Source organism: Manihot esculenta, chromosome 13 (assembly GCF_001659605.2).
Source record: "Manihot esculenta cultivar AM560-2 chromosome 13, M.esculenta_v8, whole genome shotgun sequence".
In the NCBI taxonomy this organism is placed as follows: domain Eukaryota; kingdom Viridiplantae; phylum Streptophyta; class Magnoliopsida; order Malpighiales; family Euphorbiaceae; genus Manihot; species Manihot esculenta.
In genome coordinates, this window is record NC_035173.2 from 32,640,900 (window position 1) to 32,661,330 (window position 20,431).

At 33.6% G+C, this 20,431-nt stretch overlaps 3 protein-coding genes across 6 annotated transcripts; 2 read left to right on the forward strand and 1 right to left on the reverse strand.

Annotated features, from left to right (window-relative positions):
* Positions 1-5,998: 5,998 nt before the first annotated feature.
* Positions 5,999-7,666, forward strand: LOC110629365 (probable WRKY transcription factor 15). Of its 2 annotated transcripts, none has more exons than XM_021776299.2 (3): positions 5,999-6,886; positions 6,977-7,102; positions 7,239-7,666. In XM_021776299.2, exons 1-3 carry the CDS (start codon positions 6,141-6,143, stop codon positions 7,396-7,398), a joined length of 1,032 nt encoding a protein of 343 aa, XP_021631991.1. In that variant the 5' UTR covers positions 5,999-6,140; the 3' UTR covers positions 7,399-7,666. The 2 variants fall into 2 exon arrangements, with proteins under 2 accessions (XP_021631991.1, XP_021631990.1); XM_021776298.2 differs by having other exon boundaries at positions 6,004-6,886; positions 6,974-7,102.
* Positions 7,667-12,044: 4,378 nt separating this feature from the next.
* On the forward strand, positions 12,045-15,137 carry LOC110629364 (tRNA-dihydrouridine(16/17) synthase [NAD(P)(+)]-like). The gene is made up of 3 exons (XM_021776297.2): positions 12,045-12,626; positions 13,043-13,149; positions 14,031-15,137. The coding sequence occupies exons 1-3, from the start codon at positions 12,171-12,173 to the stop codon at positions 14,779-14,781; spliced, it is 1,314 nt and encodes a 437-aa protein (XP_021631989.1). The 5' UTR covers positions 12,045-12,170; the 3' UTR covers positions 14,782-15,137.
* A 581-nt stretch (positions 15,138-15,718) lies between these two features.
* On the reverse strand, positions 15,719-20,421 carry LOC110629832 (probable 2-oxoglutarate-dependent dioxygenase At3g50210). Of its 3 annotated transcripts, XM_021776984.1 has the most exons (12): positions 20,262-20,421; positions 20,049-20,164; positions 19,418-19,536; positions 19,261-19,324; positions 19,070-19,137; positions 18,432-18,490; positions 18,184-18,349; positions 18,038-18,057; positions 17,909-17,955; positions 16,235-16,315; positions 16,055-16,144; positions 15,719-15,972 (listed from the first exon to the last, which is right to left on the reverse strand). In XM_021776984.1, exons 1-12 carry the CDS (start codon positions 20,293-20,295, stop codon positions 15,847-15,849), a joined length of 990 nt encoding a protein of 329 aa, XP_021632676.1. In that variant the 5' UTR covers positions 20,296-20,421; the 3' UTR covers positions 15,719-15,846. The 3 variants fall into 3 exon arrangements, with proteins under 3 accessions (XP_021632676.1, XP_043805550.1, XP_021632677.1); XM_043949615.1 differs by lacking the exon at positions 20,262-20,421 and having other exon boundaries at positions 19,418-19,480; XM_021776985.2 differs by lacking the exons at positions 19,261-19,324; positions 19,418-19,536.
* Positions 20,422-20,431: the final 10 nt, after the last annotated feature.

Here is a 20,431-nt window from a genome sequence, read left to right on the forward strand (position 1 = left end):
TGTTTTATTGTTCCTACTCACTGGGCTATAGAGCTCATCCCTCTCCCTTAACCCCAGGTGTGCAGGTTCTGAGATAGCTACGGGAAGTCAGAGTCAGCAAGAGTATCGAGGAAAGATATGCATGTACATATGTAATAGATCAGTGGACATGATGTAATTAAAGTTTAGTTGGTCATGTAATGTAGGGATATGTAGTGTCATATGATAGATAGAGTTGTGCTATGCCCCAGTGTATGAATAATCCCTTTGTACATGTATTCTGTTTTACGTTTCTTGATGAGAAATGTACTGAACCAGGTTTAATGTATGGCATATGTAGAGTGTGATGGGAAGAAAGGGTTTCACTCCCTTGACCCTAAGTGGACAGCATCCATTAGTGTAAGCCCTAAGGGCTATTCCAGATTTGTACAGGATGAGAGTATGCTTTGGTTAAGCCTGGTTAGTCATACAGTTTTTATATATATGTTTGATCATGTACAGGATTTTTCAGGTACACAGAGATTATAGTCGGCTTGCTACGGGTCCCGGCGGCCTTAAGCCGATCTGGATCCTAGTGCCAGTGATAGTTCCGGGCCGTTACAGAGGGGTATCGGTTTCCGGGCTGTTACATTAGTAGTGGACATGGTATGTAAAATGATGTAATGTAATGTAAGGTTTTGTCCAGTGATGTATTGAGGATTAGTATTGTGCTTGGCGCTAATGTATGTTAATCCCTTTTGTAAATGATCTTATGAAATGTTTTAATGATGAATTATGTTGAACCAAGTTTGGCATATGTTATGTTGACCCAGCTAGAGCATTTGATGAGGGCTCTAGTATGGGGTTTGTATGTTTAAGGTTATGGTGCATGCACAGGTTAAGCTTGGTGTATGAAAAGTTTAAAATTTGTATGTAAATGTATGATCATGTATGAGATTTATCAGGTATGACAGGTTGTATGTTAGGCTTGCTACAGGTGTAACGACTCGGAAACTGGACCGCTACCGGCGCTAGGATCCAGATCGGCTTAAGGCCGCCGGGACTCGTAGCAAGCCTAGCATACATCCTATCACCTGGTCAAATCCCATACATGATTAAAACATTAACATAAAAACTTAAACATCTGATGTATATACCGAGCCTGACCTGTATGCTACATAACTGGAAACATAAAAGAACCCCATACTAGAACTCTCATCAAATGCTCTAGCTGGGTAAACATAACATACATCAAGCTGGAATCACATCCAATGAACCAAAACCTAACCTGTGCATGCATCAAACCATAAGCATAAGACCTCCACTAGAGTCCTCATCAAATACTCTAGCATGGTAAACCACACATGCCACAAGTTTGGTTCAAACCTAACTCAACATAAAAACATTACATACATCATGTACTAAAAAGGGACTAACCAAGCCTTAGGGCCAATCACAATACTAATCCATAAACATAACACTACTTTACGTTACATTTCATTACATTATCTTGCAATACATTATATCAATTTACAATACATGTCCACACAAAAACACTAATCTATTACATAAGCATAACCTTAACTCTTGAGACTTCCCGATCGACCTCATACCTGCAAACTTGGGGTTAGGAGAGAGGGGTGAGCTAAAAAGCCCAGTGAGTAGAAACAATAAAAACAGTTCATTTATTACATGTTATCATGAAATGCGTCACAGCACAAACAATTCACATCACGGATTGGACATGACCTCAAAACTCCCTCTGTCGGTGCCCGACCCCCAAAGGAGCTCACACAGGACTTTCAATCACATAACATGGTGCCTGACCCTAAAAGGGCTCACACAGGACTTACCCAACATAGTGCCCGGCCCCCCTAAAGGAGCTCACACAGAACTTTAAATCATGACAGATCTATGGGCTATTGAAGTCGCCTTGGTCCATCCACATCAACAGTAAATAATGCAATGCGTCATATTCGTGAAACTAGTGCAATCAACCTATTACATAAAAACATGATGCATGAACGTACTTTAGGCATTTGATTTAATTTAAAAGCATAAGGTTCAGTTCTACTCACTTCTAGCAGACGCTGGACTGACTCTGCAACAGCTAACACTGATGGCCTCCTCGGTCCCTCGGGTCTGATCCTACACAGGTGGACTCGAATGAGGTGCCAAACACACTCTAAACAACTCATAAAAAATTCCCCAAAAACCCCCTAAAACATCCTCAAAACATGCATAGAAAATAACCATGAAAGGGCTGGACAGAGCACTTTCGGCGGCCGAAAGTTTCTCCCAGAGCCGAAAGCCATGTAGGTTCGGGGGCACTTTCAGCGGCCGAAAGTCCCTTTCAGAGCCGAAAGTCTAGCACCTTCGGCGGCAGGTTCGGCGGCCGAAGCCTCTCACAGATCCGAAAGTCCTGGCCTTCGGGGGCACGTTAGGAGGCCAAAGCTGCCTTCCATGCAGAGTTCGGCGGCCGAACATACCTTCGGCGGCCGAACCTGGTCCCCTCTGAACAGCAGGTCCGAATCTGTCACAAGCAAAACCAACCTCCAAACCACCCAAAACCTCACATGCTCTTACCCAAACATGCAAACACGCTCCCACATGCATATAGGGGCAAAAACTAACTTAAACCCCCAACACAAACATCACATAAACATACATTGGGCATAAAACCCACATAAACCCTAACATGCATATCTACCCATACTCAACCATCAAAACATCTTTAAACTTACTTAAAACTTCATTAAAACACAAAGGAAGCAAAGATCTACACTTACCTCTTGAAGATCGAGGGTTGGTGCGATCCCTAACTTGGAGATGTGGAGGAAACAAGCTCCTTGGGTCTCCAAGTTCCAAAACTTCGATCTAAGCTTTAAAACTCTTCAAAACAACCATGAAACTCATAAAAAAACATGAAGGAGTTGAAGAAAAAGCATGAAAACGACCAAAAGAGGACATGAACACACCTGAGCTCGAGAATGGGGAGAAAACTCGACCATTTTCGGTCTGAGGGCCTTTTATAGGTGGCCGGTCAACGACCTTCGGCGGCCTAAGTTGCTCCTGCAACTCCACCACCTTCGGCAGCCACTTCGGAAGCCTAACCTGCCTCCTAAACCAACCCATGTTCGACGGCCGAACCTAGTTTCTGCCCTCAAGACTTTCGGAAGCCTAAAGCACTCCTGAAACAGCCCTATGTTCGGCGGCCGAACCTGGGTCCTTCCTCCTTGGCCTATTCTTTTCAAAATTCATTTCTTTTCCATTTAAAACCATAAAATCATGTGAAAACATTTTAAAAAACATATTTTACCCCTCTATAAGACTCTGGCATCTTCAGAATTCCAGATTCCAACGGAGATTCCACCGGAAGGTAGGGATTCCGATGCCGGAATCTAGCCGGATATTACAACGGGTCCCGACGACCTTAAGTAGATCTGGATCCTAGCGCCGGTAGCGATCCGGTTTTTGGGTCGTTACAGTAAGAGACCGACTTTAATCCAATGAACATAAATTCAATGGATTTTCCGGTAATAAAACCAAATGATGTAACCGAAAAATAGAGTTGTATTGTGATTGGCTAGACCTGCAAGAAAGAGAACGTGAGGTGATGGGTGCCCACAGCAGCCACTCCAAAGCTCAAGTCAGTATATAAGAGAGTAGGACAAATGTAATGAACTGCTTAGAACTTAATTAGTGTAAGAGAATAACGTACTTTTGTCTCTGTGATCCTTAACTTTTATACTGTAAGGGTGGAGTTAATTATAGTATTTTCTGGAAATCCGACAATGATGTGGCCGGCTCATTGGTAAGAGATATCGCCGACTAATTAGTTGGAGATCTCGTGATTGTAGGCGTAAAAAGGATTTGCTAGATTGTAATTATTAACGGTAACTTCCTTATGAAATCTCATCCTGTAGCTGTGAGGGCGGATCCTAACAAACTGAATTGATTTAAGGCCGATTTGGAACGTCTGAGTTTTCTTTTCTCTCAATTTTTTGGATTTCACAGTTTTCTGGACTTTTCTTTTTACGGGTGGAACTGCATATTAGTTTATTAAGTACTTACTACGTGATCTGTTTTATGGTGACAACTCCCTATTTACGTTAGAAGATTATTGTGTAATATTAAATATATATAATAAAGTGAAAGAGAAATGGAGGATAGTGACGCAGACGAGAGACAACAAGGTGAGATAAAATATACTTAAAAAAAAAAAAATAAAACGAAAGGAAAGATAAAAAGAGAATATAAAAAAATGGGAGAAAATATGAAGGTGAATTCATTATCATCGGCAACGTTGTAAACATTTGGAGATATAACTTCCAATGAGAAATGCTTTTGTTTGCAAAGTTTTGGAAGAACATGTCTGAAGAGATTAATTGAGATGGTATTATACTCAAATGTTCGGATATTTAATTTGCATTATGTTTATTTTGTGAAAAATAATTTATATATATATTTATAATATAAAAAATAAAATTATAAAAAAAATATATTTTAATAAAATTTTAAAATCGAGAAAATGATTTTTTTTAGAAAAGTAAAGTGATTTTTTTAAAAAAATTTATTTGAAAGTATATTTCATTGATTAATTTTATTAATAATCTAAAAATAATAATAATAAGTACAATATTGACAGAAGTTGGAGGAAACTTCTTCTCATATCATTAAGACAGAAAAGAAGAGGAAACTTCTCATCATCTTAGCTTCACTGGTACAAATACTTGGCATTGTTTTAACAGACTTTGGGTAGCATTCTATTCATATTGTTTCATTCATATAATAAATTTTATGTAAACTTATGTTTTTTAGTTATGTATTATCTCTTATTTTTAAATATATTAAAAATTATTGAAATTTTAAAAATTTACTAATTAATTATTATTATTGTTATAGTCTGTATTAAATTAAAAACTAAAATAATTGATAATATTTTAATTTTTTTATTTTTAATAAAAATATAATTAAATCGAGTCCAATTAAATTTTAATTTAATCTCATTTAATAGAATTATTTAAAAATTCAAATTTAAATTTAAATTCAAATCAAATTTTAAATATAAATTTAAACGCTACTCATAAAAAAAATTATTTATTATTAAATTTAAATTTAAAAACTCATAATAATCAACAAATGGTCAAACAAGGAAAAGGAATAAAAAACAAAATATAATAAAAATAATTATATTGTTGGATATAAATAAAATATGGTAATTAAATTTAGCATAATTAGCTAATTATTTAATTAAAGCATTTATAAAAAAAAAAAAGAATTAAGAAGAAGACAAAGGGTCCAACCGGAGCTATCTTAATCCAGAGAGACAAATAGCAAAACCACAAAATTGGAATCTATCTTTTAGAAATTTCCCCAAAGCATAAAAAGTCAACTATATCATGCGGGTAGCGATCCCATCCATCTCACCTCTTTCTTTAATAATACTCATTCGGCTGCCTAAACACTACGATGCTTTGACTTAGGCCGCTTCGCTTCCCCTTTCCCCGCTTTCTATCGCCCTTTATTTAATAAAAAAAATTATTATTTAGTTTTTATGGGGAGAAATTGATTAAAAATATTAAAAATATTTTAATTTTTTTTAAAATTAAAAGATTAATTAGTAATTTTTAAATAATTTTTTAATAATAATAATAATAATAATTATAATATAAACTCTTCATAATTTTTATTTATAATTACTTTAATGCATTAAAGGTATTGCATAATTTATTATTTCATCAAAAAAATCTTTTTTCTAAATCATAATCTTTCGTCCCATAAAAATAAGCCTCACTTTCCTTTTTAATAAAATTTAATTTTAAAATTAAAAAAAAAAAGATTTTTTGTACCAATTTAATATAAGATTTATGGTAAATTTAGGGTTTTTCGAGAGAGAGAGAGATATATATAAAAAAATGTGATTGTGGTGGAATCTCATTCAACGTACAATACATGTTTGACGACAAATGCTAAAGTGACGGTCAGTGAGTGACCTACTTTTGGTTGATAGGGTTGTGTAACCGATGCCATCCTTTTGACCAAACTACAAGGGAGGCGAAGACCTTTCTCTCCCTCTCTGCCCTTTATCAACAGCCCATCTCTCTTCACTTTCTTTTCACTCACTTTAATCTCTTTCTTTTTTCTCTTCTCTTTTCTTTCATGGTCTTCTTTCAGTAGCCATGGCTGTAGAGCTCATGATGACATATAGAAACGATGGTTTCGCTGCTAAAATGGAAGAGAACGCCGTCCAAGAGGCTGCTTCTGGGCTTGAAAGTGTCAACAAACTCATCAGACTTCTCTCGCATCAGAATCAAGAAAATATTCAATCTTCATCTTCTTCTCCAAGTTCAAGATCGTCCATGGATATAGAGATGGATTGCAAGGCAGTTGCAGATGTTGCCGTTTCTAAATTCAAGAAAGTTATTTCTCTTCTGGGTCGAACCAGAACAGGCCATGCTCGTTTTAGAAGAGCTCCTGTGGCTACTCCGTTCAGTAATGCTCAGATTAGCCAAGAAAATCAAGTTCCTGCAAGTAAGATTTATTATGCTACGCCGATCCAGCAGATTCCTCCGCCGCCTCCTCCTCCTCCTTCAGTTCCTAATCATTTCCATGATTATTCTTCTATGACGGTGATGTCAAAGAACAATGGGGTGACTAATGACAGGAAAGAATCGTCTACCACGATCAATTTTTCTTATTCTTCTGCTGGGAACTCGTTTATGTCTTCATTGACTGGCGATACGATTGATAGTAAACAGCCATCGTCTTCATCAGCGTTTCAGATTACCAATCTGTCTCAGGTTTCTTCAGCGGGAAAGCCTCCACTGTCGTCTTCTTCCTTGAAGAGGAAGTGTAGTTCTGAAAATTTGGGTTCTGGAAAGTGCAGTGGTGGGTCTTCTGGTCGTTGCCATTGCTCTAAGAAGAGGTATCTCTCTCTTTCAGAATTGGTCAATTCTTGCTTTATTTTTGTGAAAAATTCAATTAACCCAGATCTTGATTTTGCTTTGTGTAGCAGAAAATTGAGACTGAAGAGAGTTGTGAGAGTTCCAGCAATTAGCTTGAAGATGGCGGATATTCCCCCGGATGATTATTCCTGGAGAAAATATGGACAGAAACCCATCAAAGGTTCACCGCATCCAAGGTATATACTTGAACTAATTAAGCTTTTGTGTATTTAATGATCCACTAACTGCTATTTCAAAATCATTAATTAACCAAGTTGAACAAGTGAGCCCTGTATTGATTTTCTGTTATGTGTTTGTGATTATGTCAAACAGAGGCTACTACAAGTGCAGTAGCGTGAGAGGTTGCCCAGCACGTAAGCATGTGGAGAGAGCTCTGGATGATCCCTCAATGCTTATAGTCACCTATGAAGGAGAGCACAATCATACGCTCTCCATTGCAGAGACAAGCAATCTCATCCTAGAATCCTCATAGATTAATCACCATCATCATCATCTTCATCCCAGCATCAACAAAGAACAAAATACAAGTGGGATTGTAGTTTTATTTCAGCCTTGAGTACTGTAGGAAGGGCAAAAAGTTTGTAGTGACAGTAGCTAGTGAGATCTGTGGAAATTGAGGATTCAAAGAAACTTTCTCAAGCTTTAATCTCAAAGGAGGTTAGTGGGGTTTGGTTCATTTCGTTTCTCTCTGTAAAATATTTTAAATTCCACAGCTGTCTTAATTTTTATTTATTTTTTCATATATCTGATTTCTGAATTGAAAAACTTTGAACCCACTTGGCCATTTGTGAAGAAAAAGAAAAAAAAAAAGCAGGAAGGGGAAGAAGATGGTGGGATATGGTATTAGATTTTGAATCTAAAAGTAAATTAAAGGAGAAATCAAAAGCAAAGTGGGAATGCAATTCTTTCTTTTTGGAATTTTGTAAAAAAAAAAAAAAAAATTGTTTGATTGGATGATTAGTCTTGGGAGTCATTGTATTTGGATGCCTCCTTAGTTTTGTTGCATCATCCATTGATTAAAATAGTAAAAGAAAAAGACCGGGTCAAACAAGGGCAAAGAAACGTAGACCAACGTGTCGTGTTTGAGACGGTTGACCATAAGAAATAAATAAGTTGGCAGTTTCCAGTTGGACGGCCAATTCAATAATAATGAGATAGTATGAGTTTTTTTTTTAAAAAAAAACTAAATTATAAAATATTTTTAAAATTAAGTCATTTTGACCTCTTAATTGATCGGTTCAATGAAAATAAGAAATATGATTTTTTAATTAGATTTATTTTAGGGTAAATTTGACAATTATTTTAGCTAATTATAATATGGTACTAAAAATGGGTCAAAAAAGAAAAATAATAAAGGAAGGTGGGTGTGGGAAGAACATGGGAGTTGTGTAGTAGAGAAGCGTAGACAAAGAAAAAAGGGTGAGTGAATGAAAAGAATGGGAATGCAAAATGGGCAAAAGTCAAAATGGGTGGTTGAAGGAATTAATAAAACCAAAAGGGTCATAAAAGGGGTCCCACAATGTTTGAAATAATTAGAAATGTAGGTTTGGTTGTAATTGCTTGGGCTTTGCTCTACGTCAACGTTGATGGTCCCCACATCTCAAATTGGTCCATCATTTTCAATTTTTAATCATACACCACTGGACTACTTATCCTTGATGAATGATTAAGGACTTGTTTAATTGAGCTAGTTGAGGGTAATTAAAGTCTGAAATTTTGAAATTTTTAGAAAATATCGTCTTTATTTCAGTTTCTTAGAAATCAAGAGTATATTTCAATAAATAATAATTGAAAAGAAAAATATTTAATTGAATATGATTATTACTGTTAATGTTATGATATTAATATTATTAAGAACTTAGGTATATGATGCAATGATAAGTGAAGAACGGAAGTATTTAATATTTATTAAATTTAAGTATTGTATGAAATAATAATTGAATGATTAAAGTATTTAATAAAAATTATAATTTTAATTAATGTTTTAAATTTAAAAAAGTAATAAATGGAAGGATGATTTTTTGACAGACATAAAATATAAGAGTTTATATATTTAATTTTAAATATATAAAAATCGAACGAATAATTATATTAAAATTTTTAAAATAGCATGAAATTTATTCAAAATTAAATAATTGAATTCTAAAATTTAATTTGAATAATTAATAAAAAATTAATTATTTAGTTCTTTTGATATAATAAAATTCACTAATTGATTTCATTATTTTAAAAAATATATTAAAATATTTATACCATTTTAAAAAATTTATTAATTAATTATTTTATTAATTTTAACTATTAAATATGATAAAAAAAAAATTAAAATATTCAGTATATAAATATATAATTGCACACTTTTATTTTAGTATTTTTATCTATCAAATACCTTATTTTAATCATGTCATAATAAATATTTAAATTTTTAAAAAATATTATTTTTAAATATAATTTTATTAAATTTATAATTTTAAAAATATGTTTAAAATTAATTTTTTAAATTATAATCACATATTTAATCTGATGATAAATGCATAGAAAGTATATATGTAAATATAAGAGAATTTATGTTTTATTTTTTTAATTTTTAATTTTTATTTAAAAAAAGTTAATTTTTTAAATTAACAGTTTTAAAATAGATTTTTTTTTAAATTTAAGTATTTAAATTATTTTTTTATAATTTAAGTGTTTAAAAATAATATTTTTTAAAATTTAAATATTTATTAGATAATAATTAAAATTAAGATATTTAATAAATAAAAATAATAAAACTATAAATATAAATTTTACAGTTAATTTACCATTTTGATAATTCCGAAGTAAAGTAGCTTCTTAGAAAGGTACAGTTTATCATTATTATTATTATTTAATTGATGCAAAGTAAAAACAAGGAACGGAAGCTATGGAAATTTGGTTGGGTTGCGCCCTTTTGCGTAGGGCAAAGGCAATCAAATTCATTTCGGCGTAGATCTTTGGCTTTGGTTTGGTGCTATCTCTGGTTCGATGCCTGTGTGAATTGGCAATCTTCACATGTCATTAGATTTATAATCATAGAGAGAAGAATCTTAGGTCCTCAGCCTTAAACAGCCATCTGACAAATCACATAAACATGCATCCAATTAAATGGGAAGGTCAATTTAAACCCTAATTCTCATGGTAAGCACAATTGTACAAGTATGATCAAAAGACAAAGTCAGATAATGATGAGGTAGTTAATTTTGCACCAACATGAAAAAGCTTGCAAGTAAAGAATATGAAAGCAAGCCCTTTTGTTTTATGTTAAAGAAGCCAAGAAAAAATGTGAAGTCAATAGTTATGCATGTTTAAAAGACAGCTACATAGTGGGAAATGACTCATGATGTGGGGTATTAAAATAATAAAGCATACTTGAGCATCAATAATTTTTTTTAATAATAATATTTATTAGGGGTGAGCATTCGGTCGGTTCGGTTTAAAATCGAACCGAATCAAATAAATCGAAAATCAAAATTTTAGTGTTTATGAAAACCGAACCGAACCGATTTTTGATCAGAAATCGAACCGAACCGGTCTGATTCGGTTCGATTTGATCGATTTCGATTTTTAATATTTTTTTATTTTTTACACTTTATTTTTAATATTTTAAAATTTAATTAAAATATTTTAATTTTAGTATGATTTAATTTATCTATATTATTGAAAAAACATATTATTATCACTAATCGGTTCGATTCGGTTTTTTCGATTTTTTTTTTATCAAAACCGAACCGAACCGAAATAACCGAAATTTCTGAAATTAAAAACTAAACCGAACCGAAATGTATAAAAAACCGAACCAAAATTTCAAATCAATTTGGTTCGGTTGATTTTTTCGATTTGAACCAAATACTGCTCATTCCTAATATTTATTATTACTGATAATTATATTTTTTAGTCGCAATTATAATTATATGGTAAAATAATTATAACCACAATTTATATTAATTATATATTATTGTTACAAATTTGTATTTTTTTTCTGTAGTTTTTAATATTTCTTTATTAATCACTATCACCTTCAAATTAAATTCTAATTAGCTCTAACTCCAAAATTTATTATTCTTTTTGTTAAATTATAATTCAAGGAGAAAGGGATTTATGATTTGGTTTTCATTTAAAATTTTATTTTGATTCTTTATTTTCTTATCTCCCTTCATTCAGTTTTTGAGTTAGGGATACGCAATCTAGTAGGTTTCAAAATTAAATTGAATCAAATAAATTAAAAATTAAAAATTTAATATTTATTAAAATTAAATTAATTTTAAATAAAAATCAATTTGAATCGAATTAATTCAATTCAATTAGATCGGTTTAATTTTTAAATATTTTTAAATATTTTTTATATCTTAATTTTAGTATTATAAAATTTAATTAAATTATTTTAATTTTATTTATGGTCTAATTTCTATAATATTAAAATAATATATTATTATTTATGAGTTAAGTTGATTTTATTAATTTATTTTTATTAAAATCAAATTGAATTGAATTAATTAAAATTTTTTAAAATAAAAATTAAATCAAATAAAAAAATAAAGAATCAAACTAATTTTTTAAATTAATTAAATTCAATCAATTTTTTCAATTAAATAATTTCATTCTAAACCTTTGTTATAATTAAATTAAATCAATTGAATTAAATGTATTCCATCGTCAATTATTTCTATTAATCTTAAGCCCATGATCACATCATCTCTTTAATTACTATCCATATTGGTTAGCTCTAACCTCTAATTTAAAAAAAAAAAATTTACAATAAAATATTAAAGAAGAACGATAATTATATTTTAAATTTTATTTAATAATAATATTTTTTAAAAAATATATATCTATCCTGTATTTAAAATAAAATCAAACTTATGAATTAAAAAGAAATAAAAATTAGAACAAATTTCAAAATAAGTATTTATAAAATTTGAAGAAGAAAAATTTCATAGAATCAAATACTTACCGTTAGATTAAATTTTTAATATGATATTTTAAATGAAATGATAAACTTTTGCCAGTCAATTTGCAAATTTCTTCAACAGCTGACCGCGGTCAGGCCCAAAGATAGAATTAGAATTGTGTCCTGAAGCCAAATCCAGCCCATGTCCAAGAGCAGAAGCAGGGCTCCGCAGTCTTCCTCCCAATTCTCCGGGTGCCGAATCTTGAAAAACTCCTCTGCTTGCTTTCCCTACCTTCTCCAAAGGCGGCGATGGGTTGCTTCTCTATTCCCATCGTCAGCCCATGAAATCTCTCTTCTCTCCAAGCATCCTTCCTCTCCAACCCCTACTCTTTACGCCGCTCAAATCCCTTATGGCCTCATCTCTGACCCATACCCTCTCCCAAGATCCTCCTCCTCCTCCTCCACACCTAGACGACCTTCTCTGTTCCAATCCACAGCAGCAGCATCAAACGGAAGAGGATGCCTCTTTGTCTTTGCTTGATACGTCGTCATCCTGCTGCTTGGGCTCCCCAAGCCGGTACCTGAGCGGAGAGTCTAAGGTGGAGCGAGCATGGTCCCACTGGACGAAGCTAGGCCGACCCAAGTTGATTGTTGCTCCTATGGTGGATAATTCGGAGCTTCCGTTTCGAATGCTTTGTAGAAAGTATGGGGCTCATGCTGCTTATACTCCGATGTTGCATTCTAGGATTTTCACTGAGAACGAGAAGTATCGAAACCAGGAATTCACTACTTGTCAGGTATTCATTTAAGCTTCGTTTTCATTGAAGTGATGAAATTTATGTGTTTCATTTGTGCCTTTGTAAGCAGCATTTTCTGTTGCCATATTACTTAATATACTATGGAAAACTCAGTTTTATGTGATTGAGTTTGATTTGTTGGATACTAAGCCTTTTGGGTTATCATGAAAGCTGTATATAGATTTCTTTAACTTTTTACTAACGTGCTACTGTGCATTGTGAAACTGGGCCTCCTGGAACTGTTCTACGGTTATATGCTATATACTGCATTGTTTCGTGCCATTTTCTTATGTGGGAAGATGCATGAATTAATCTCCCACAAGTTACAAACATCTAGCTTTGTATGATTTTCTTCTCTATGGTATATGTTCTTTCCATGACCACCAATTAAGTTGCATTTGTGAGAACAATTGCAGGAAGATCGCCCATTATTTGTTCAATTTTGCGCAAATGATCCAGACACCTTGTTGGATGCTGCACGGAGGGTGGAACCTTATTGTGATTATGTAGACATTAATCTGGGGTAATATTCTTAACCAATTATCTCTAATACTTCTCATATTCATTAAATCAGGTTACCTTTTTTTTTTCGCTGGAAATATAGATAGTGTACTTTGATGACATTGTGCTGTAACCGTATTTTAATACAAGTTTTAGGTTTAGTTTTTCTTTCTCTGATTCTTATGGAAAATATTTGGTTAGAGTAGGGATCTTATTCTTGCTTTGCACAATACATTGCAGCAGAATGAAATTTTACTGTTTCTTAGGATGGGCAAATTATTCTTGTTTATGCATGGATTAAGAGATCTATTGTAAACTTCAATAAGGTTGTACTAGAAGGAATCTCATTAAGCTCCAAAATTTTTTGAATCAAATTAACTCATGCCCCAAAATATTATGAGCACTGAAATAATGAAGATTTTGTTGTTCTTGTGGATGACTGAAAGAGCTTTAATGCAGCATTAAAAGGGCATAGAGTACACTGTACGTATCCTTTTGAGAAACTTTAACAACAATTAGTAAGCCTTAATCCCAAACTACTTGGAGTTGGCTATTATCTCTATTAGTGGCAGCAGTTGATGATATTAATGAAATTATGGTGTAGGGGTGGGGATCATGGTAGTAAAAGTAGCAATTAGCAATGATTTTAGCGATACCTCTGGTTATGGTAGTGCGGCGCATAACAGGCACGGTATCTTGGTGGTGGTTGATACTGATGGCAATGATGGTGGGTCAAAAATTTGAACCTGCCATTATCTTTCTCATTGAAAAGAATAATTTTATCATACTTGAATTGATGAAATATAACATAAATTCCAACTGTCAAGCATGTATCCATGGTCTGCAACTGTGGACTGAAACCTTTTGCATAAATTGTAATTGGCTCGAATGGCATCTATACAGGTGTCCTCAGCGGATAGCCAGACGGGGGAACTATGGAGCTTTCCTAATGGATAACCTTCCACTTGTCAAATCTTTAGTTGAAAAGTTGGCTCACAACCTTCATGTTCCTGTGTCTTGCAAAATCCGGGTGTTCCCAAAATTAGAGGATACTATTAGTTATGCAAAGATGCTGGAGGAAGCTGGTTGTTCCCTTTTAGCTGTTCATGGTCGAACTAGAGATGAGAAAGATGGAAAGAAATTCCGGGCTGACTGGAAGGCCATCAAGGCTGTGAAAAGTGCTGTCAGAATCCCAGTTCTTGCTAATGGGAACATCAGGCACACGGATGATGTTCACAACTGTTTGGAAGAGACCGGTGCTGATGGGGTGCTTTCAGCTGAGTCTCTTCTTGAGAATCCAGCTCTCTTTGCTGGATTTCGCACAGCTGAATGGATAACTGGTGAGGGAAAAAGAAATAAAGATGGAAAACTGGACCAGGCAGATCTTTTAGTGGAGTATTTGAAGCTTTGTGAAAAATACCCTGTGCCATGGAGAATGATCCGTGCTCATGTGCACAAGATGTTGGGAGACTGGTTCAGGATACAACCTCATGTAAGGGAAGATCTTAATGCACAATCCAGACTGACCTTTGAATTTTTATATAATTTAGTAGATCAACTCAGAGAGCTGGGCGTAAGGATTCCACTTTATCTGAAGGATGTGGAAGTTGAAACTCAGGCAGTAGAAGTTTCTGCAAACGGTTTGGCCAATTGAATTTTGCAACTCGTAGTAGTTAGATGTCTCGTGCACGATACTCGTACCATGGAAAGATGAGAATCGACAAGCAGGTTATCCTTTACCAATTTGTTGTTCCTTTTTGTATTATTAGATTGAAATCATGCTGCAATTTGTGGTGCTAGTTATAGCTAATTTATTTTTTGAGGAAGCAGAAGGCACATCAGCAGTCAAAGGCTGCAGTATACCAGATTTTTTCTCTCTATTGCTTGCATGCTAACCCTGGACATGCACTTTGTATTATTGATTTTTGTATTACAGATCATGAAGATGTATTAAATTGAAAGCACTGATTTTTGCTGAGATGAACAAATAATAGATGAGCAGTTTTCTTATTGCTTTCCAAGACTAAAAACGTGGAATGTTGAGGTTCAGAAGGCCTTGTTTTATTACTATTATTTTCTTATTTTCTCTTGCTAGATTATATCGTTTCAGGGAAACAGTGCTCTAAAACTTCTATTATGTCTTTTCTATCCCTGTTTTGATTTTCTGTCGGAAAATCTCATAAAGCAATTCACTACAAAAAGCATATGGAAGAATGCCTTGCAGAAAATGGAGAAATTAAATATGGTTTTCCTTGGTAGATATATAATTTATTTTATAAGAAAAATTTTAAATAAATTTTTAAAGAATTATAACTTTTTTCGTTTCATAATTTTTTTAATTATTTTAAAATATATAAATCAATTAAATTTTATTTTGTTTATAATTTTTTTAAAAAAAATCTCTTATTTATTTAATAAATAAATATAGTTAAAAATTAAAAAGTAATTATATTTTTTAATATGTAAAAAAATAAAAAAATAAAAATTATGAAATATTTGATTTTAATTTAATTTAATTTAAAATAAATCTTTTTAAGCTAAAATTAATTGAATTTTTTTTTTATTTTAAATAAAAAAATAATTAAATTAAATTACATTAAATTTCTGTGAAATTTTTTATTTAGTAAATGAAAATAAACTGAGGTTAATTTGCATGCTGTTGAGACACTTATTCGTGTATTATTCCATCAAATATACACAATTATTACAAGATCAAAATTCAAACGAAGTTTTTTTGGACTTTGCCCACCAAGTGTTCTCCATAAACCGCTTTGCCAGACTTCCTGATCCCACCAGTCCTCTTTACACAAATATCTGAAGGCTCTACAGCTGCATCAAAGTTGGGCTGTTCATGGCCAAAAACATGTATTAGGGATAACTTTTCAACATGAGGTGAAGGAAAGAGATAAATGAAGCTATTGACTAACCTCATGGAAGTAAGCCACGCATACGCGATATTTTGGAGAGTTGTTGATAACGCGATGCAGAGTTGAGTCATACAAACCATTTGACCAAATCTGCAATTCGACAAGGCTCCATAAGAATGATCTAATGGAAGCAAAAAAATCCAATATAAGACATTTAGGTAAGTGTTTGAATTTTATTACCTTTAGCATGTCCCCAATGTTGCACACAAATGTTCCAGGAATTGGGGGAGCTGATATCCACTCACCAGAGAGATTTCTCACCTTCAACAACTCACCTAGTTTAGAATTCAGGGAAAATAGAGCAAGCAGGATTTACATAGCCTACATATAAAGCTCCTTCAACTTAACATACTTCAGGCTTTAAATTTGTGAGAACTGGCTCTACCTTCTTCTATATCCAATCTCACTATCAAATTCAGTAGCTAAATTCAAATGTTCAGGAAGAGAAGCTTGGTGACATGAAGCAGCTATAGAATTCCAATAAAAGCTGATGATAAAAAGAGGTCTACTTCGAAACAAAAAAAGAAAGCTTCTTTGGGTGAAGAACAAGCAGACTGAATCATAGTTTAATTGCACAAAGAGAAGTGGAATGGCTGGTTTTGAGGCCAGGATTTCGCACTGATGAGAAAGCACAAACAGAATCAACTGAATCACCTGCATGCAATGGGTTTGTCTATGCAGCCACTGGACGGCTCCTATGCAACTATAAGAATCTGCTATGCAGCCATGGTTCTAAGAAACCAGATTTGAAGAGCACAAAGCCGTATACAATCCTTTCTACATGAGCATTCAGCCTTGACTCTCTCAATCTGGATTGCCTCCACTAGCTAAGATTGGTCGGTTTATTCTTCAGTTTTGATCAAACTGAGAGTTTGTTTATTCTTTTACCGAACTTCTACTGCCAATGGCCAAATTGAGATGGATTGTGTATTTTAGTTTATTCTTTTAATAATTTGGTTTGTTCACTACTGGGAATTACCGTTGAGATGGGTTTCTTTGTCTGTGGTCGTTCTTTTCTTGAATTTTGGTTCATATTGTGTGCAAGTCACAAGCAATAACTTTCTTTTCGCCTTTTTTCATGAATGAGAAATCTCTATTTCCTTCAGATATTTGGTGACAGTAATTGCGGCAATGAAATTAGAGAGAACAGAAGGTGCCTGTGAGCATGAGAGAAAGGGAGACAAAAAGACGGGTGGGAATGACAGAAGAGAGGAGAGAGGATGTGGAAGAGAGAGATTGACGAGGACTTTTGAGATTTATAATCTTAAATGTTTTTTTTTACTAACCCTAATTTTAGTTATTTTGGACAGACAGACCAATCAGTTAATGGAATCAAATATCGAGATGAAATCTTTACATTTTCAAACAAGGACAGACCTGTGTTTTTTGCCTAACCTTTGGGATGCTTTTAGAAATACCCTTTTATGTAGTATGCAGTCTGTAAGGACAAAAACAAAGGGGAAGCCCACCAGGTTGATAACTGGGATATGGAGATAAGAAAGGGGGATCAAGCGGCCTAAAAAATAATTAACAAATCCCAGCCAGTTTGGGAGTGAGACATAGGTAGTAGTTAAGGTGATTTTTGTAAATTATGAACAAGCATGCCAATTACAAGGTTAAGATATAGACGTCAAATGGAAATTTACCTAATAACTGGCTATTTCACTGCTCAAAAGTACAAAGGAGTTCTAGGATGTAAAAATGTGATTTCTACAATGAAAGGTAAAGGCATATCTTTAAGAGTATAATGAAGCTGTCTACAGATTCAGCACCATGCTTTTCTATCTATATATATAGTGGAACATTTAAGAAAATACTCCTAAAAACTAGAGGATCAAATTAATAGGTGTGAACCTGAAGTGCAGTTATATCATCATCCTGATTAACCAAAGTCAACAAACCTGTCACGCAACACTTACAGGACTGAGATTGGTAAAACTAGAATTTATGAGGGACTAATATCTTAAAGTTCATAAAATTTACCATAATCAGTGTGAGCTCCACTGTAACCATTCACCCAGAAGATATATGCAGAATCAAACCAAGAACAAGAGGAAAACATTTACATTAGACCCAACAACACAAGAAGAGTGCAAGTGTTGGCTGAATCAGAAAATAAGATGCAGTACCATCCAATGTCATTCTGAGCCAATTCTTCACTTTTTTCATTAGATGCACCTGGGTAACCAATAATACGCAAAACCCAAAAAGCATCTCCAGCTATTTCACCTTCAAATGCATCAGCTGAACTGCACAATGCGAGAGCAATTCCCCGCAAGATTTTTCTTGATAAGTCTGTAAAGATAAGAATGGAGATCATCAATCTGAATAAAATATGAGGGACAAATACCAAGGAACCACACTGCAGAAGGCATGCCTGTGCAAAGGGCTACATATTCCTCCATCAGTGTTTTGAAGTTTGGCGGATCAAGTGGCCTCTCAAAAGGAGCAGAAGATGAATAAATGAATGCAGGTACAAAGTAATCCAACATTCAATAAAAATACAACTTCATAAAGACAACTAATAATATCAGAGCTAAACCTTAAGACCAGCACTTTAAACTTCAGCATGATACAGAAAGAGCTAGAGCTATCTAGCTTATAAAAATTGTGGAAGATGTAGATGAGCCATTCCAGATTACTCTGATTAACCATTTAAAGAACAAAAAAGGTAAAAACAATAATCCATTTGGAATTGTTCAATGTATCTTACTAACAGCAAACTGTTAAGGTCTGCGTTCCATCAAGCAGAACTTTTTCTCAAGTTTCACTGAAACCTCAGTCAAGGCTACCTTCGCTGAGAAAAAATCATTACACCAATTCAGCAAAAACAGCCAAGTCTTGCTTGAGATTTGATGGCTGAACATCCAGTTAATCTCAAATGATGTGGTGGAAATCATTTAACAGGTCATTTAAAAAAGCATTAGATATTTGCAATATTCTGTCTATTAAGTTAGCCTAAAGACATTATTTCAAAAAGAAAAGTTGGCTTAAAACATTGTACTTTCTGCATACCATTGATTATTTCCTTCCATGGGATTACCAAGTTCTCCATACACCCCTGGTTTCATTTCTCTGTAACACTATAATGAACATATACAAAAGCATCTTATCTCAGTTAAATGCATAACACAAAAATCAAAGGATCACACACACACACACAGTATATATATATATATATATAGACTGAATAACTAAAAACCTACATCAATAGCTTCATGCATGTCAGGAATGCCTTTGGTTATATTTTCTCCAATTCTCTGGTACCCCCTGAATCCAAAGAGCTCATTGCGCGTTAAAGTTCATAAAAGCTATTAACAAACCCAAGTTGTTAGATATAGCAGGCTATTTCAAAGAGCAAACCTGTATCCAGCAGCAGGAGTCATCTTTATGTTCAATTTTTCTTCATAGGGAAGATGAAAGAATCTGTGTGACACGTTTTTAACCTCTTTGATAAGAGGATCAGGTATACCATGTCCCTTCTAATCAACCACATAACCAAAAAGCATACAGAAAATTTAGAGATAAAAAGGCTAAAGCTAAACAAAATATAATGCAGCAAAATATTGCCATTCCGTCCTGATAATGTACGGAATCAAAACCATATAGAGAAGAGAAATTGCTGCCTTTATTCCAATAGTATAAAACCATTTGAGTACATATACACAAACATGTAAATGAAAATAATAGGTTGTTGTCTGTAATTTTTATTCCCTCCTATATGCCATAATAGAAAAACAAAAGCACGAGAAATAATATTAGCTCTAGCAGCAAACCAGCAATATTCAATATTTTTAGAATCTCATTGAAAACCCTATTTTATTACTCATTGCTTCGCTAAATCCAGATATATATCTCACAAAAATTAACCAGAAAATTCCCACCTCCGGAAGTCAGTGCAGCACAGCGACATAAATATCAAACTACCCACTATCAGCAACAACAATTTTGCAATAAACAAAATGACAAACACAAAATTAGGAAGGAAAAGTACCACGTAGAAGAATCCAGCTTCTCTACAAGCCTGGTCCAATTGTTTAACGACTTCACACACAATGGGGTCTTGAGCCATGTTTGGATCATCACACTTGGCTACGAAAGGACCAACATCTGCATAGCTCAGAAGAGCAGTTTTCATTCGAAAAGTTAAAAAATTCGATACTGTGTCAGAAGATAATAGATATGGGTTCGAAGAATATTTGATTACCGATAATTGGGATAGATTTGAAATCGGTGGCCATGACGCTTTGCCTGATGATCTCTGTGATTCTGAACTTTAGGCCAAATGGATCCAAAAGCGGCTGCTCAGACAGTATAGCTTACAGTACCCTAATTTAATCATTGGATTGTGGAACTTTTCTTGTCTTATCCTTCTAT

Excerpts from the sequence above, each read along its gene's own strand:
- LOC110629365 (XM_021776298.2), top strand. The coding sequence starts at position 6,141 with ATGGCTGTAGAGCTCATGATGACATATAGAAACGATGGTTTCGCTGCT. Across the intron at positions 6,887-6,973 it reads TGCCATTGCTCTAAGAAGAG|CAGAAAATTGAGACTGAAGA; the intron begins GTATCTCTCTCT and ends TGCTTTGTGTAG. Across the intron at positions 7,103-7,238 it reads AAAGGTTCACCGCATCCAAG|AGGCTACTACAAGTGCAGTA; the intron begins GTATATACTTGA and ends TATGTCAAACAG.
- LOC110629364 (XM_021776297.2), top strand. The coding sequence starts at position 12,171 with ATGAAATCTCTCTTCTCTCCAAGCATCCTTCCTCTCCAACCCCTACTC. Across the intron at positions 12,627-13,042 it reads AGGAATTCACTACTTGTCAG|GAAGATCGCCCATTATTTGT; the intron begins GTATTCATTTAA and ends GAACAATTGCAG. Across the intron at positions 13,150-14,030 it reads TATGTAGACATTAATCTGGG|GTGTCCTCAGCGGATAGCCA; the intron begins GTAATATTCTTA and ends GCATCTATACAG.
- LOC110629832 (XM_021776984.1), bottom strand. The coding sequence starts at position 20,295 with ATGGCCACCGATTTCAAATCTATCCCAATTATCG. Across the intron at positions 18,350-18,431 it reads ATATGTAGCCCTTTGCACAG|ACTTATCAAGAAAAATCTTG; the intron begins GCATGCCTTCTG and ends TTATCTTTACAG. Across the intron at positions 18,058-18,183 it reads GCTCAGAATGACATTGGATG|TGGAGCTCACACTGATTATG; the intron begins GTACTGCATCTT and ends GAATGGTTACAG.